The sequence below is a fragment of the Eucalyptus grandis genome, chromosome 11, assembly GCF_016545825.1.
Source record: "Eucalyptus grandis isolate ANBG69807.140 chromosome 11, ASM1654582v1, whole genome shotgun sequence".
NCBI lineage: Eukaryota > Viridiplantae > Streptophyta > Magnoliopsida > Myrtales > Myrtaceae > Eucalyptus > Eucalyptus grandis.
In genome coordinates this window covers 12,504,565-12,520,933 of record NC_052622.1, presented here as the reverse complement: position 1 = coordinate 12,520,933, position 16,369 = coordinate 12,504,565, and the positions used below count along the sequence as shown (strand labels likewise).

Sequence of the window (16,369 nt, the reverse complement as noted above, 5' to 3'; positions counted from 1 at the left end):
GAGGCTCAACCTCGTCGATCCGGCCTTGCGTCGAGCTAGTAGGGCTCGCCCTTGCCGGCCATGGGCGAGGCTCGACCTCACTCGATCCGGGTGAGGGCGAGCCTTGCCACCTAAGTCTCAAGGGAGGCCTCGCACTTTGGGAAGCAAGGCTCGCCCTGCCGCTTAGCGTGAGGCCACCCTCGCGGCCATTGGCGAGGTGGCTAGCAAGGTCAAGGTCAACCTCGCCAGCCGTCGCCTCTAGCTGGTCGCCAAGGTTCGGCAACTAGCTAGAGGAAGAAAGAGAAGAAGGAAAAAAAAAACTAAAATATTATTAAAAGTTGTCCAAGTCAGCGTTGATCAAGCCACGTCGGTTGGCTGGCATTCAATCAGCAAAATCTAGCCAAAATTGATTGGAAATGACTGAATTGACACAATGTAAAAATATTTATGATTTAATGGTACAAAAAAAGGTTTAGGACTAAATTGGCACAAATACAAAAGGTTTAGGACTTTTTTTTAACACTTTTCCCCCATAAATCAATGACAAACACTAAAATTTAAAATTACTAGAGAATTGAAAGTTTAAACATTACCAGGCCATAATTCAAAGACGAACACTTAAAATTTCATTTTCAACTTAACATCCAAAGGAACTTTTGGCTATGATGGATAGGCCAAGAGTCAAAACCCAATTGTAAAACGTCGACTAAGCAATAACATTTTTATTTATCTTTTTCGCTCAAGAATTAATTCATCGTGTCCACTGTCTATGTTCACTATCCACGTGATAATAGTATCATTTCCATTCTCCAAAATCAAGAAAAGTGAACTCCCACAGAGCTGTAACACAAACGGACATAAATACAAGTCCAACCTCAGATCTGGAGAATCTTTTGACCAATGTCTATGTTCATGACAAATGAGTGCTCGGGTGTTTAAAAATGCTGCGCACTCCCCCTTGTCGAGAGACAGTTTGATAATTTGCATTTTCCTCGGCTTAACAACTCACGAGCACTTCATCTTAGAGAAGAATCCAATGCTTAAGGCATCAGAAGAAATAATAGAACAATTAGAGGAGCGTGCCTCAAGAAATGGAGAATGAAAGGATGGGCGAATGAATACCTGGCTATAGGGACAATGAAAATTAATGACATTAGTTAGTTGACTTATCAATCCATTCGCTAGTGGTTGATCATCCAAGGAGTTAAATAACTAATTGAAAAGGACAAAAAGGGGAAAAAGAGGGGGAAACATATCAAATACCCATTTTACTTTTAACCTCAACACAATTTCCACTTTGTCTGTTTTTGCTTTCCTCAAAATACCACTCAGTATTCTAATAATATTGGAGCACTTGGACAGTAAGACCAAATTATCCTCCTCTAAATGAAATTAGCGCACTGTGATGCGCGAAAAACACCAAATCCCATCTAAAAGCTAATTTTAGTAGATTCAGCAACATCTCCCTTTACCGTTTGAACGAGTCAGCTATTTTGTATCTGAGGTTCGAGTTAAGCAAGTCACTGTCCACTTAATCAACCATGAGTCGAGTTTTACAACTTGTGGATATTAAGAGTCCACTTCCCCGCCTGAGTGTGAAGGGACCAATTTGCGGGCAAATGAGTTGTGGTGAGCTTGAAGAGGACTCCAAACAGATGCGCTACATTGCTTCGAATTTATATCTTTCAATCCCGGAGTTAATTTACAGGAAGGGGGTGTGTTTGGTATTTGGTATAAATTTCTCCACGATCTGGGAATATTTTGCTCCGAGCATAACTTTACTAGATACAATTTATCCCTTCTAAATCAAGTTGGTCACAATCCTTTTATATTCGTGTGTGTTTTACAAGTTATTTCGGAGTGTGAACCCTACTTGCATAAAGCATACCCACGATAAATCCTTAAGCCGTAATTACCTTGACATTTGTGTACATCTTATTTTTGCATGACACGCTTTAGAAATAACTGAATTCAAGAAATATTTGGGACAAGTTGTTATGATTGAGCTGATATAAGCGACAAAGTGGAAGAAAAAATTAATTCAAAGGAGTAAACCAGTGCAAAATACAGTTTTTGGAGCAGGGTCTACTTTTCTCACAGAGTAATAATTCTTTAACTATAGTTAACTGTTTAAAAATGAAAGTTTAAACTCTATCCCATAAATCAGAGACAAACACTCAAATTTAGAAATTATCGTAGAATTGAAAGTTTAAACATTATCAGGCCGCAATTCAAAGACAAACCCCAAAAATGTCAATTTCAACTAAATATACAGAGGGACCTTTGGCTTCTAGGGATAGGCCTAGGGTCAAAACCTAGTTTTATAACGTGGGCTAAGCAATAACATTTTATTTCTCTACTGTCCAAGTGCCCACGTGATGGTGATATTATTTCCATTTTCCGAAATCAAGAAAATTGAGCTCCTAGAAAGCTGCAATCACGAACAGACATAAACAAAAGTCCAACCTTGGGTACGGAGAATCTGTTCACCGATGTCCACGTTCATGACGAATGAATGCTCGGGCGTTTAAAAATGCTGCGCTGTTCCACTTATCGAGAGACAATTTAACTTAATAATTCGCATTTTCCTCGGTTTTGCAACTCATGAGCACTTCATCTGAGAAGAATCAAATGCTTAAAACATTAGAGAAAAAGAAATAATAGAATAATTGGAGGAGCGTGCCTCAAGAAAAGGACAGTGGAAGGGTGGGTGAATGATTAGCTGGCTACAGGGACATTGGATATTAATTACATTAGTTAATTGACTTATCAGTCCATTCACCAGCACGCTAGCGGTTGATCATCCGAGGGGTAAAATAACTAATTGAAAAGAAGAAAAAAAAAGGGAAAAGTGAGGATAAAAACATATCAATCCATTCACCAGAGTTAATTCGTCAGGTTCATAGTCCCTACGATAATAGTATTATCATTTCCAGCTTTCAAAAATTAAGAAAAGTTAGTTACTAGAGAGCTGAAAGATAAACACGTAAACACAACTTCGAACGTTAACCATTATTCATGTCTAGGGATAATTGTCTAGAAAAGCCTAAAACTATTGTATGGAATAAATTCAATCATTAACTTTTAAATTTTGTTGATTTAGTCACATGCTTTTTGAAAATTTATCAATGTATTTATTTCGGTTAATTTTGAATGGAAATTGCTGACTTGATAGTTTAGTTAGGGCTAACCATCCTACATGGCATGATTATCACTCATAAATGATTTTTGCAATTTTAATTTTAAATCTTCTAAACTTTTCTTTTTATCTTATTTTCTTTTCTTACTTCATCGGATTTCCAGCAAGCGAGGGCCACAATGCCTTCACTAGGAAATCCTAGAGAGGAAAAAAAAGAAAAAAAAGAAAGAACAAAAGGAAAAAGAATAAAGAAAAGAAATTTAGAATATAAAAAAAAATTACAAAAATTGTCTATGTTAGCATTGTCAACAATTTCCAATTATAATTGGTTGGGATGGCTATATTAACAAATCATCAAATCTAATTAGCAAAATTGAAATGTTAAATAATGAATTGACTATCATATAATAGGTTTATAATTTTTTGGATAATTTTCCCTTTAAGTCTATGGTAAATAAATATTTACATCTTTTAAAGGTATTCTTAGCGAGTACCTTTGAGAAATTTGTCAAGAAATGTTTCGATTTTCAATATATTAATTACACATAGCACGTATCATCCTATACAATTGTATTTGTTGGAAGATATTTGATTTAATAATTTGCAGCTTTTTCATAATGCTAAGTTATGGCAACTCACGAGCACCCGATCTAAAAGAAGAGTCACATGCTAAAATCATGAGAGAAGAAGGAATGAAAAAATAATTAAGAAGAGTTCCCTCAGAAAATGGACGATGAAATATTCGGTGAAAAGCTGGCGATAAGGATGTGGCAAATTAATTACATAAGTTAGTTGATTTATCAATCAATTCACCAGCACGCTAGTTGTTGACCACCGGACGAGTAAGATAACTAATTGAAAAGAGACACGAGGAAAAAGAAAAAAAAAGGCGAAAAAAACATTTATGCACGTTAAACTGAATCTAGAAATATTTCTATTAATGCGAATCTGTTAAGTCATAATTCATAAACTAATAAATTAGATGGACGTTTTGCTGATATTCTTAACGTAGTTTAACTTATACCTATGCGAGGTGCATTGCATGGGCTTATCTCTTGTTTATAATAATATTTAAGGGAAAAAATATGCAACCACAACACATATATCTTGAACTTTTTTTGTGATATCAAAAATCTTAAACTATGCAATTGTGATACATTTACCTTGAATTTCTTTTATGACATCAAAAACCTTTAACTATGCAACTATAATACATTAACCCTAAACTTTTTCTTATGATATGAAAATCTCAAACTCAAGGTTATGTTAGATGATTTTTCAGTTAAAACAATACTGTTTCTATTTCATTCATGTCCATATTGTTTCTTTTCTAGGATCCATGTAGATAGATTATTAGTGGCTTTCATTGATAGGACTTTGACGGAGGGTACAGATACAAGTTTGGAATTTTTTGTGTTATAGAAAGAAAGTTTATGGTAAATGTGTTACGGTAAATATAGTTTAGAGTTAATTATGGTTTTGAGACTCATTTTAAGTCCGTGCAGCATTTACAAGCCTTTATCATTTCTTTATGGCCTAATTTCCATTTCATGCGTGTACATTATGTTTTTTTTTTTTTTTTGGGTTTTATTAGGAGGACATGAGAGGCAAAGGCCGCAGAGCATTTCCTTACATGTGCTTCCCAAGATTATTATTATTATTATTATTATTATTATTATTATTATTATTATTATTATTATTATTATTATTATTATTTTGGAAGATTCCCTGTATTGAATTTTTTAGCAAAGTATATTGCTTCATAATAACAGCTGTCGTGTAAATTTATAAATATTGAATTTCCCTGATTGGCAAAAGTTGGTACACTAGTAGCTGGACGATACGGTGCTCCTACCTACCAACCAACTGAAGAAAAAGACAAACCATGTTTGTTTAGATTGAATCGATATCTTGGGAAAGAGGGACAAACTGTCGGAATAAAAAAAAATAAAACCAAGTTATTTGAGAGTTTTATCTGAGAGATCACATGAAGTGCGAGATCATCGAGGACGAGTAATATTGGTTGGAAAAAGTAATCCTATAGTTTTTCAGATTTAATCATTAATTTGAATTCTTTTGTTTGGTGGATTCATTTTTCTTAATTCATGAATTCCTAATTTAATGTAAAAGCTTCTTTCTACGGTTGGCTTAATATTTTTTAAGATTAATCAATGACTCTTTGGATGGATCAACCATGGAATGGAAAAAATCATTTAGAGTACAGAAATTATAGTGAAACTTGTGTGCAATAGACAGTGTGGATCTCACTAATTTTAAATATGCAGTTGACATTGGGTAAAGTCCTTTTTCTTTGTTTCGAACATTGAGTAAAGTCTACACAATAACTTCTTGAACTGATCTCTAATTGATAGTTTGGTCTAAAATCAATGACATTGTCCAATGTGAGTTGCATATGGTGTTGGGTTGATGTGATCACGTGACCTTTGTGGAGTCAGTGCTCTCTCTCTCCTATTGTATTCTTATTAATTGACTATTAAACAAAGTCTCCACAATTTCTTAGGCTGATCTTTTATTAATTATTTCTAACATCAATGACATTGTCTCATCTGGTGTTGGGTTGATGTGAAAACTGACCCTTAAAAAGAGAGTGCTCTCTGCTTGCTTGTTTACTCCATTCCAATTTCCATCGTTTACCTGCTTATCTCTGGTTCCTTGTTGCTTCCAGAGAGACTCCCACCGTCTGAAATGGATTACGCAGTAAGCCTGGATGAGAGAGCAACAAGGGCGACGCCGAATGAAAGGTTTGAAGCTTTGAAGGCGAGATACCCCCCAACTCCAAATGACCAATAGGATCTCAGAGATGGTAATTTGTACAAATTTATGGATCGTGACCTATATCAAGCCACGAAAGAAGGGGGCGTCGATAAATTCATCGATGCATTAGAAAAGGTGTCTGAGTCGAGGAAACTAGCTTTGTCGCTAATTTTCGACCAAGTCACCCCTCCAGGAATTCATTGCTCCATTTAACAGTAAGCTCTGAGAACTTTGATGTCATGGAGCTCATTCTCCATCATTTTCCTGACACTGTGACCCAGAAAAACTCCTCGGAGGATACTCCACTCCATGTCGCCATCCAAGATCAAAGGTTCTATGCATTAGAAATCCTAATTCGCCCAGGAAAAAACTCGGAAATTATATATTGGAAGAACAAGGGTGGTAAATCTCCATTGTGTCTGGCAATCGATAAGGGGGAGTTTGGAAGGAGTTCCCACGACAAGACGTGCTGGAATATTTTGCAGCTTCTCTTGCAAGAATATGCTCGAGATCGAAAACAAAAAGCGTCAGAATATTCTTCACGTTGCAGCCAAGGGTAGGAACGACTACGCGGTCGACTACGTATTAGAAAAATACAGCGAGCCCGATACCATCGAGAAGCTGGTGAATGCAAAAGATGTCGATGGAAACACACCCCTCCATTTGGCATCGATGCACAACCATTGCCAAGTTATGCGCTCTTTGACAAAAGTCAAAAGAATTCGCTTGGTGCTTCGGAATAATGATGGGTTGACCGCCCTGGATGTGGCCATGGAATCCAGAAGCTTGTCGACGGATCATCCAGCGGTAGTGTAATTTTGGTTGCAGGCTGTGTTTATTCTTAACTGAATCTGATGTGCTCGAGACTGATGACTAATTCTCTTATTTGACATTTGCAGTTAGTAGGACGTGCAATTTTGATTGTCGCTGGTGTGCCGCGAAGAGAAAGTCGAGACGCTCTGTTGCCAGGAGAACAAGGTTCTGGACCGAGCAAATCATCTCCCGCCGAATGGATCAAGGACCAGGTCAACACATTATTGCTAGTGGTGACGCTTGTGGCCTCCGTCACGTTCACTGCAAGCTTAACCTTGCCCGGTGGATATAATGCTTCCGGTGATCCACACCCGGGAACAGCGACCATGTTGCACCACATAATGTTTCGAGTTTTCATAATTGCCAACATGTTCGCCATGTGCAGCTCCATTCTTGCACCATTCTTGCAGTCATAGTACTCCTCTGGGGTCTCAGTAGAGACTTTTACGTTGCAGAACTAGCTTACCACTCAGCAGGGCCATTATTATTGATGGCTCTCACCGACATGTCAGTGGCTTTTTTTGCGGCCATAACTGCAGTAGTGAGCAGACTTACTTGGCTAGGGAGCCTTGTATTGTCCGTTGGAGTCCTTTACATCGGATGGTCGTGGTGGTTTTAGCAACCTTGATATTCCCCTCCTCCAAGACTACTATGTTCATTGTGGTCTTTTATATAGCAGTATATACAGTCAAAAGATATGTCAAATTCTGTGTTAAGGTTTTTTACTTAAATATGTTTGTAGTACCTGCATTGCTATTCACTTTCTGTTTCCAAACAGTAGTCAGAGTTTGCAAACGTGTATTCCGTTTACAAGAATCCTCCTAAGAACTTTGTCGGACTCTGTACTTATCATCAATTCAATGGAAATCTTCTATTCCATCTGATTAATGATTCTTTTCAATAGAAATTCTTCACAATCTTCTATATTCCCTTCAATAAATTTCCTTTTTTCCCTTTCTTTTCTCCTGGGAATCTTCTAATTATCCTTATATTTATATATCTTCTAATGCATTAACACGGGACATCAAGAGAGAAGCCTGCGAACATCCACGTAAGAATGCCACGTGTCAATCAAGTCGCCCGCTCTTCCCCCTCCAATTTTTTTTTTTTTTTTGGTGTTGCTTTCGCAAATATGTTCTCGGCCTTCATTTGCCAAGCAAATATAAGAATTTTACGGAGTTGAGTTTTTCCTCTTTCCTCTATATTATTTTATTTTTAAATAAAGAAAAAAATTATTTATAAGCATTTAAGTGTTACTTTTAAATTCTTATATATTTTCACGTCAACCTATTAATGTGCCGTTCATTATTTTATTTTATTTTATTTTATTTGTTGTATTATTTTAATAATTCTTTCTTCCTTTTGGTACGTGTCATTTTGGAATGCCTATTTTTATGGAAGTAGATTTTGAGCTTGTTGAACAAGAATAACCTTTGTAATTTTGAAGAATTGAGGCCCTTGCAATTTACTTTCTATGGCTATCTATATGTTAATTAATGATTGAGTAACGGGTTCAAATTTCGAATTTCCAGTTAAGGGCGATCATCCTTTGTACTCCAGTTCACAAATTTCTGAGTTATTTGTCTTTTTCGTTGTTCTAATAATCCTCCCCAAAGTTGTATCAATTGAAATTTTAAATAACAAACTTTTGCATTCATGTCCTCACAGTATGGATAATTCAAATTCTCGATTTTTACTTTGCAAATATTGGAATCGATATTTTCTCAATATTAAGTTGGATATGTATAGCTGTTTTCTGAACACGGGAATACAGTGAAAAACTGTAAATTCTACCTTCAATAGTCAATAAATTTTCAGAGTATATTAGAGCCAAATTATCTTGGAGATTGTTAGAAAGTCCAATTTACAGTGAAAACCACGTGTATAAAGATTATGTAACACATGGAATTTGACAATGGGCACACATGTAAACTAAAGCAAAACTTGATTATGATACCATATTAGAATATTTGACTTAAAATCTTAAGTCAATAGGTGGAAAAAAAATCACTTGTATATAAAGAGTATATAACCTACATAACATGGAATGTGGGATATTTCAATAGCTATTGTATTATCCAATTATTTTTATTCTCTTTTAATGGTAAATATATTTGTTGATGGTTTTAGTAAGCTTGTAGTTCACTTCTATTCCCATAGCGATTTGGGATATGGTATTTAATTATGTTAATTCTATTTCGTGCTTGGCTATTTCATTTTGATATCAAGACTTTTAATCGGTACGTTAGACGCATTCCCGAAGGACATCACATGTCTAGTTGAAGAACTTACTAGGAAATCCATCCGATCCTTTACTTTCACCACCTTCTTATTTCAATTCATTCAGTAATCATTTTAATGACTATAAAAGAGAGATCTTGTGGGTTATCAGCGTTGAGCATATAGTTGAGTGAAGCATCAATGTTGATGTGCAAACATGATGATATTGAAAACATTTTCGAATAAGTCATTATTCAGAAAAATAGCAACGTCATTTTATGTTTGGTGAAGATTAAAAAATGAGTTGAAAACAATTCCTGCTATTGGAATAGAAAATTGTTTTGTGATGTAATTTTCATTATGGAATGGGATGAATTATCTTTTTAGTAGCAACTTTTTTTTTTTCAGATGGTTGTGTTTCAGGATATGTAAGATAGATTTTATGTCCTAAAACCGAAACCGGTCCTGACAGAGCAAGTTCTACGTTGGGTCAGAACCACTCACCCCTAAAGCTGTGGCGAATGGTCTCTCTGTCGTTCGGTGCTCTGCATTGGGCAAACAAGGAAGGAAAGTTCCCGGTTGTATTTGGCAGTCGAAGCCGAGCACCTGGAGATCCACACACCTTCTTTCGCCGTTCCATTTGGTCCATCAAGGATTCAGGGCATGTCCCCTGCTGTGCCACTGGTTAACTTCAGTTTCAAGTTCCGAAATGAGATGTTGTCGTTGCAAGCACTGGTCCAAGGTTAAGAAAAAACTCAGGCTGTATCTGCATGAAAAAGAATTAGCATAAGTTCCTGCATATTCATTATCACCTAAGAAAGTAAACCATCAGTCATGGTCATTGGGATCCTCAGCGCCTTTAACGCCAGTCTGCTGAAAGAGATGGCAGAAAGGAAGGAGGAGCTTTTCCATTCGAGAGATGACGCAAATTACAAACGCCATCAGCTACATTTAGCAGCATTATCTTGATCACGGTGACGGAGTTCAGTTTATGCTGAGAAAATCGACCACTAGCGCTATCAAGGATGACTGAGATGGCAATCTTCCGATTCACGTCACTTGCAACATTCTGCATGTTACAGCAAAGTATGGCATATACTCAACCATGGAATACATACTCAGAAGTCCCAAAGCAGAGAAGCTTGTGATTTAAAGGGACAGTGATGGGAATACATCACTCCATTGGGGGCCACAATGCATTGGCAATCTAAGATTTTGTTCCTTCTCTCGAGGGATACAAGAGCTAATCTCAAGGTGGTGACTAAGACAAGCTTCACAGCACTGGACATTGCCCAGGAGCACTTGAAAACGGGCTATCCCTACCAAAAGGTATGATCATTTCTACAATATCCGCAGCCAGTGCAAAACACACGCTTTTCTTAGGCGACGTATGATCTAGCGATATATGCAACTGAAATCTGATTCAAAGTCATATATGGCAATTAGCAACGAATACCACTAGTAAATAATATTATGAGCTGTACACACATAGACATAGCACAATGTCTTTTCCTTCACTGCCATGATAGACTCTAACACCCGAAAGTAGAGATTTGGTCATGTTTATGCCTGAGCGAGAGCATTACATTGTAGTGGGACAAATCCAGACTCCAAGAGGAGACTTCATGGAGGACCAGTAAACGCCTGCTTGCTCTTGGCAACTCATGTCCACTGTGACTTTCACCACTGGTCTGGCAGTTCCAGGAGGTTATAAAGGTTCTAGCGCAAAAATAGACCATGGCATTGCTACAGCATTGAAGAAGACCGCGTTCCATGTATTCTCTGCATGCACTACCCTCTCCATGTTCAACTTGATGGTCATGGTCGTCATGCTCCTCTATGCACAAATCAATGACCCTCAAGCGGCGCCATTTACATATGGAACCATGGTATTGCCAATGTTGGCAGCTCCCGAATGTCCCCACATTCACAGCAGGCTTGTACATGATCGTCAGCAAACTCAGCCGGCTCGTGAATGCTACTTTGGTTATGAGTGTCATTTACATAAGCATCATCTTGACTCTTCAAGCTATGTTCTATGCGCTACTCAGATTGAATCTAACTTACCTTCGCCATATCTCCTACTACCTAATCTTGACTGCTCTTAATGGGACAGGAAGTTTTGATCGAAACTGTGCCGACACTGACGAAGAGAGGAGGATATCTCAATGTGAAGACTCGAGGGGGCTGAGATGTACACTCAGCCTAGTGGCTTGGAGTTGGCTTAGGGCACATTTGGCAATGATTCTGTTCCCAGGAACCGATTCTAACAAGAAATGATTATTTTTTATTGTTCCCGGGAACCGATTCCGAGTTGCATTTGATAACGTGTTCATTGATACCGGAATAGAATTGCATTTGATAACGTGTTCATTGATTCTGTTTCAAATTATTATTTTTTTTATTTTTAAATAATTTTTCTACTTTTTTACTTTTTTTCTTTTCTTTTTTTTTTACCTTTTTTTTTTTTTTACCTTTTTTCGTTTTTTCTTTTTTTTTTTTCCTTTTTCTCCTATTTTTCTTCTTCTTCTTGTGGTCGGTCGTCGAACCGGCGACCGGCCGGACGAGGGCCGCCGACCACCGAGCTTCGCCGGCCCTCGGCGAGGCTGGCCCTCGTCGGCCGAGCATCGCCGGTGGACAGGCATGCCTCACCGGGGCTAGGCAAGGCTCACCGGGGCTAAGCGAGGCCCGCCTGGCCACCAGTCAGGCTAGGCGAGCCCGGCCGGTGACTAGGCAGCCTCGCCCAGCCCCGGCGAGGCTCGTCGGTGGCCGGGCGAGCCTCCGGCGAGCTCGCCGGACCTCGCCCTGGCCGATGAGCCTCCGGCGAGCTCACCAGACTGGCGGCGGGCGGCGGCGGACGGCGGCGAACGACGGCGAGCGGTGGCAGGCGACGGCGGACGGCGGCGGGCGATAGTCGCGAGATGACGGAAGGAAAGAATAAGAGTTTTATTGTGTTGATTCTTTTTTTGATTCTCGGACGCGGGAATCAACTTTTTTATTCTCAAATCTACTCCCAAACCGATTCTCGGGAACAAATTTGTTCCCGGGAACAAAATTTTTACCAAACGCGATTCTCGTCCAAAACTCGATTCTAGGAATAAAAATCAGAATCGCCACTGTTTGGCATGTTACCAAACAAGGCCTTAGTTGTCAAGGGCACAAAATATCTTCACTGGAAAATTGGGCCAAGGGAAGGATAACTTTGATAGCATTAGGACTAGCTATAGCTATCATAGTTCGAAAGACAAATTCAAGCTAGTTGAAAGGATTTTTCTTTTTCCAATCCAGCATCATTTAGTAATGTTCGCTTGGTGAAAGGCCAATGTCAAGAAGGCAAGATTGGTGTTTCCATATTTAACAAAAGGGGCCATGACAAGGACGGGCAAAAGGCATCCTAGAGCGACAATCTGGTCTATTAAATTAAATTATCTTCTGCTCACAGAGTTATACCGGTAACATAAAGGGATAAATCATCTAAGCTAGTGAATAAGAATAGATCGTGTGAAGAAAGCAGTCAAGGTTATTTCCCACCTAAACATCGTAAAACCCGTAGCGTGTTTGGATTAAAAGCTTTGCCCTTCACTCTGCTCCGAGGCATCTACGAGAAGTTGTGCTTATTCTTCACTGTGAGGTAGCTAGTAAGCACTCAAATTAACCAAAAGAAGAGAAAGAAAGTCAATCAAATAAGAAAGAGAATGGAAAAGTTGGATCACTCGGTAGTGACTGCCCCCGATTCAGCAGCTTTTTCTCCCTTAGGGGCTTCATGAACCTCTGTTTCTCGGGGTCACCACCATCGGGCGTGACTTTGGGGGTTCACCGCTTCTCTGCGGCCGGTTTCTCTGCAAAGACCTTTTGCCAGAACATCACTAGATGGGGCAACTGTAGGAATTATCCCACTCTTTTCGTCCTTGCTCCCTTCCTTTTAAGTCCTTCTCCTTCTCATCTTTCGTGGGCGGTGGTGATGGGGGAGGCATCGTGTGAGGCGGAGGGTGCTATTTCAGCTTGAACTAAACCTGCCTCATTCTCGAAAGATCGGTTGGCTTTCCCGCCGGCCCCGAACGACCTCCACCGACTCACCGAGGGCTTCTTCTCGGCGTCCCTCTTCCCTCCCTTCTCTATGTTTGGAACTTCTCGAGGGATGATCTCAGGCTCTTAGCTATGGCTTTCCAGCAACGCTTGTCGGCTTCCTTGCGGAACTTCTCTCGGTCGGCCACGTACAATTGACGGAGAATAAAGTGTTGGAAGATACGCGGCATCTCTCAGGATCATTCAATATCGGATCCAATTGGATTCCGATTGTAATTCCAATTATAGAATATTTACTTACCTTTTCTTGTACGCACATTATATTATATATAGGACAATGTAAATTGAATATGCATTGAATTCAAAGTAAAATTTCCATCTTTTCTATTCGACCATATTCTACCCAAATTCTTTCATGGTATCAGAGCAGCTTATGATCCCAATCTAGCTTCCGCATTGTTGATCGAATTGCCTTCCAATCCTTTTCTGTTCTTGTTGCTGCAACATTCGCAAAACAGAACAACGTCTGGAAAGAATTCCCTTCTGTATTCATCTGCAGAACAGACTTCATCATGACAGACCCACAAGAGCTTACCTCGCCCACTGAAGATCAATCAGAAAGGAACGTAGCACCATCAGATCCATCCGTTGTCATCTCCATGTCTGGACATACACCGTGGCAACAGATTCCGGCTTAGTTCAATCCAGGGCTACCTCTTTCGGGGTATCCTTATCAGTGGACACCTTACCCATGGATCCAAGGACTAAACCTAGGTACATCACAGCCGGGCTACCAAGGCGTGCAGGTCGATGGAGGCCTACCTACCGATACCGGAGCAGGCTCAGCCACCGGCCTTGAGCAGACGGGCGGATTAGGAAGTTCGAATATGGGTCAGTCCTCAAATAATCCCGGTTTTCCAACAGGATTTGTACCCTTTCCCTTCGCGGCCGCCGTGGGTCGCCCAGAACTCGGCGACGTGCTGTACGTCTCCAACACCGACGGACCTGAGTTGCGGCTAATCAGCCACCCTTTCATAGGACCTGAAAATTACTCAAATTGGGCATGGGAATTCCGTCGAGCCCTCATAACAAAGGATAAGGAGGGATTCATCGACGGAACCATCCCGGTTCCAACTGAGGAAAAATTAGCGCGACAATGGAAAAAATGCAACCAGTTGGTAAGAACGTGGACCGACAACTACGTCAGCCTAGAAATAGCAGCTGGGTTGCCTCTGACAGAGGATTCCAAAACATTTTGGGATAATATAAGAGAGATGTACGGAAAACTAGATCGGGCGAAAAAATTTTCGCTCCATCAAGCCCTATCCGAACTGAAGCAAGGAAACACGTCGGTGACAACGTACTTCAACAAGTTGTCGGCTCTCTGGAATGAGCTTGAGGCAGCGGAGGAAAAACTCAATGGAGCCGAAGCCACCCTTCAACAGTACAAGGAGATGAGAGACAGAGAGAAGGCGACTCGTTTCCTACTCATCCTCAATGATTCTTACCTCCATTTCAGGTCACAAATTCTCGCGATGGAGCCTGCGCCTTCAATCGGGCGTATATTTCAACTCGCTGTGCAAGAAGAAAACCAGAGGCTTGCATCGATGGAGGGAAAGGGGGCGGAAACCCTAGCTCTTACCGCAAGAGCATAAAGGGGTTCACAAAGAAGACGCGAATCGAACCTAGGGTTCGCGGAACAGAGGCCCTTTAAAGGGACTGCAACGGATGGCCACGATCGCATGCAACGATTGGACGGTCCAAAAGGTGCGCGCAACTATGGAGATCTGGACGGTGAAGATGGACTCCTCATTAAAGGATCCAACGGCGGGGAATTTTCAAAGCCTTATGGGCTGACTCAACATGGGCCTAATTCCTTTGGGTCCGCTTCGAAGAATTACGGACCAAACTCATTGGGCCAAGCAATTATGGGCCTAATTATTTTGGACCAAATTCAAAGGGCAAAGGAAAATTATATTGTGAATTTTGCAGACGCCCCCACCACACTATAGAAAATTGCTGGAAATTACATGGGAGACCTGGAGAAAAAAAGGGGAGGGAAATTTCAACGGCAAAGATACCGGCTTACTAGACAAGGTGTTTCAAATCAACCCATCTCTCATGGAGAATATGAACAATTGATGCAAACACTGCAAAAATTGGATGTTCAAAAGAAAGGAAGCATCTTTACAGGTATTTCTCATTGCCAATTGAATAATATATCGAGAAGTACTTGGATAGTTGATTCTAGAGCCAGTGATCATATTGCGTGTGAGAAGGGATTATTTGCTACTGTTAATGATAAGTTAGATAGTCCTATTATAGTGCAATTACCAAATGGAAGCATTGCTAATGTCACTATAACTAGGTCAGTCAATCTTAGTCTTGAAATCACTCTCACAAATGTCCTTTATATCCTTGAATTCCAGTTCAATCTTATATATGTGTCTAGAGCCTGTAAGGAAAATTCATGTCAAATTTCCTTCAATGTTCATGGTTGTCATTTTCAGGCCCCTTTGACTGGGAAACTGATAGGATGGGGTGATCTATTTGAAGGACTATTTTTCTGGAGAAGTTCGGCCAAGAATTTAGATGTTTTTCCTTATAATAAATCATTGTGTAATTTGACTACCAGTGATAAAAATTTCATTTCCCATTCCAGATTGGGTCACAGTTCATTATTCCCATATCCTCAATGTCACATTTGTCCACTTGCGAAACAATCACGCAATTCCTTTCCATTAAGTAAAAATCGTGCGGCTGATATTCTCTCTTTGCTTCACATCGATGTTTGGGGACCATACCATACACTGAATCATGATGGTTCTCGTTTCTTTCTCACCATTGTGGATGACCATTTGAGAGCCACATGGATTTTCCTTATGCAATCTAAAAGTCAAGTCGTGTCACATTTAAAGACTTTCCTTTCCCTGGCAAAAACTCAATTTGGAAAATCTATCAAAAAAATTAGGACAGACAATGGAAGAGAATTCTTCAATTATGAGTGTATGTCCTTGCTGACATCTCAAGGGATCCTACATGAGAGCTCTTGTACTTACACACCACAACAAAATGGAGTGGTGGAAAGGAAACATCGTCACTTGTTGGAAGTTGCCCGAGCCTTAAAATTTCAGGGTTCTATTCCAGATATTTTTTGGGGAGAATGTGTATTGACTGCAGCATATCTAATTAACCGTATGCCGACTAAGGTCCTTAATGGTCGAAGTCCTTTTGAACTTCTTTTTGGGAAGAAGCCATATCTTGATCATCTAAGAATTTTTGGATGTTTGTGTTACGCTTCTATAGTTGGACCCAAGGATAAGATGGGTCCACGGGCTCGCCGTTGCATATTCATGGGGTATGCGACTCTACAAAAAGGATATCGAGTATTTGACCCGTCCACAAGCGACTTCTTCA

At 39.8% G+C, this 16,369-nt stretch overlaps 1 protein-coding gene across 1 annotated transcript; it reads left to right on the top strand.

The window, feature by feature from the left end:
- Positions 1-6,394: 6,394 nt before the first annotated feature.
- LOC120289740 (protein ACCELERATED CELL DEATH 6-like) lies at positions 6,395-7,122 on the top strand. Its single transcript, XM_039305079.1, has 2 exons — positions 6,395-6,700; positions 6,793-7,122. The coding sequence occupies exons 1-2, from the start codon at positions 6,395-6,397 to the stop codon at positions 7,120-7,122; spliced, it is 636 nt and encodes a 211-aa protein (XP_039161013.1).
- Positions 7,123-16,369: the final 9,247 nt, after the last annotated feature.

Coding starts and splice junctions, on each gene's coding strand:
- LOC120289740 (XM_039305079.1), top strand. CDS start 6,395: ATGCTCGAGATCGAAAACAAAAAGCGTCAGAATATTCTTCACGTTGCA. Junction 6,701..6,792: donor TGTCGACGGATCATCCAGCG/GTAGTGTAATTT, acceptor TGACATTTGCAG/TTAGTAGGACGTGCAATTTT.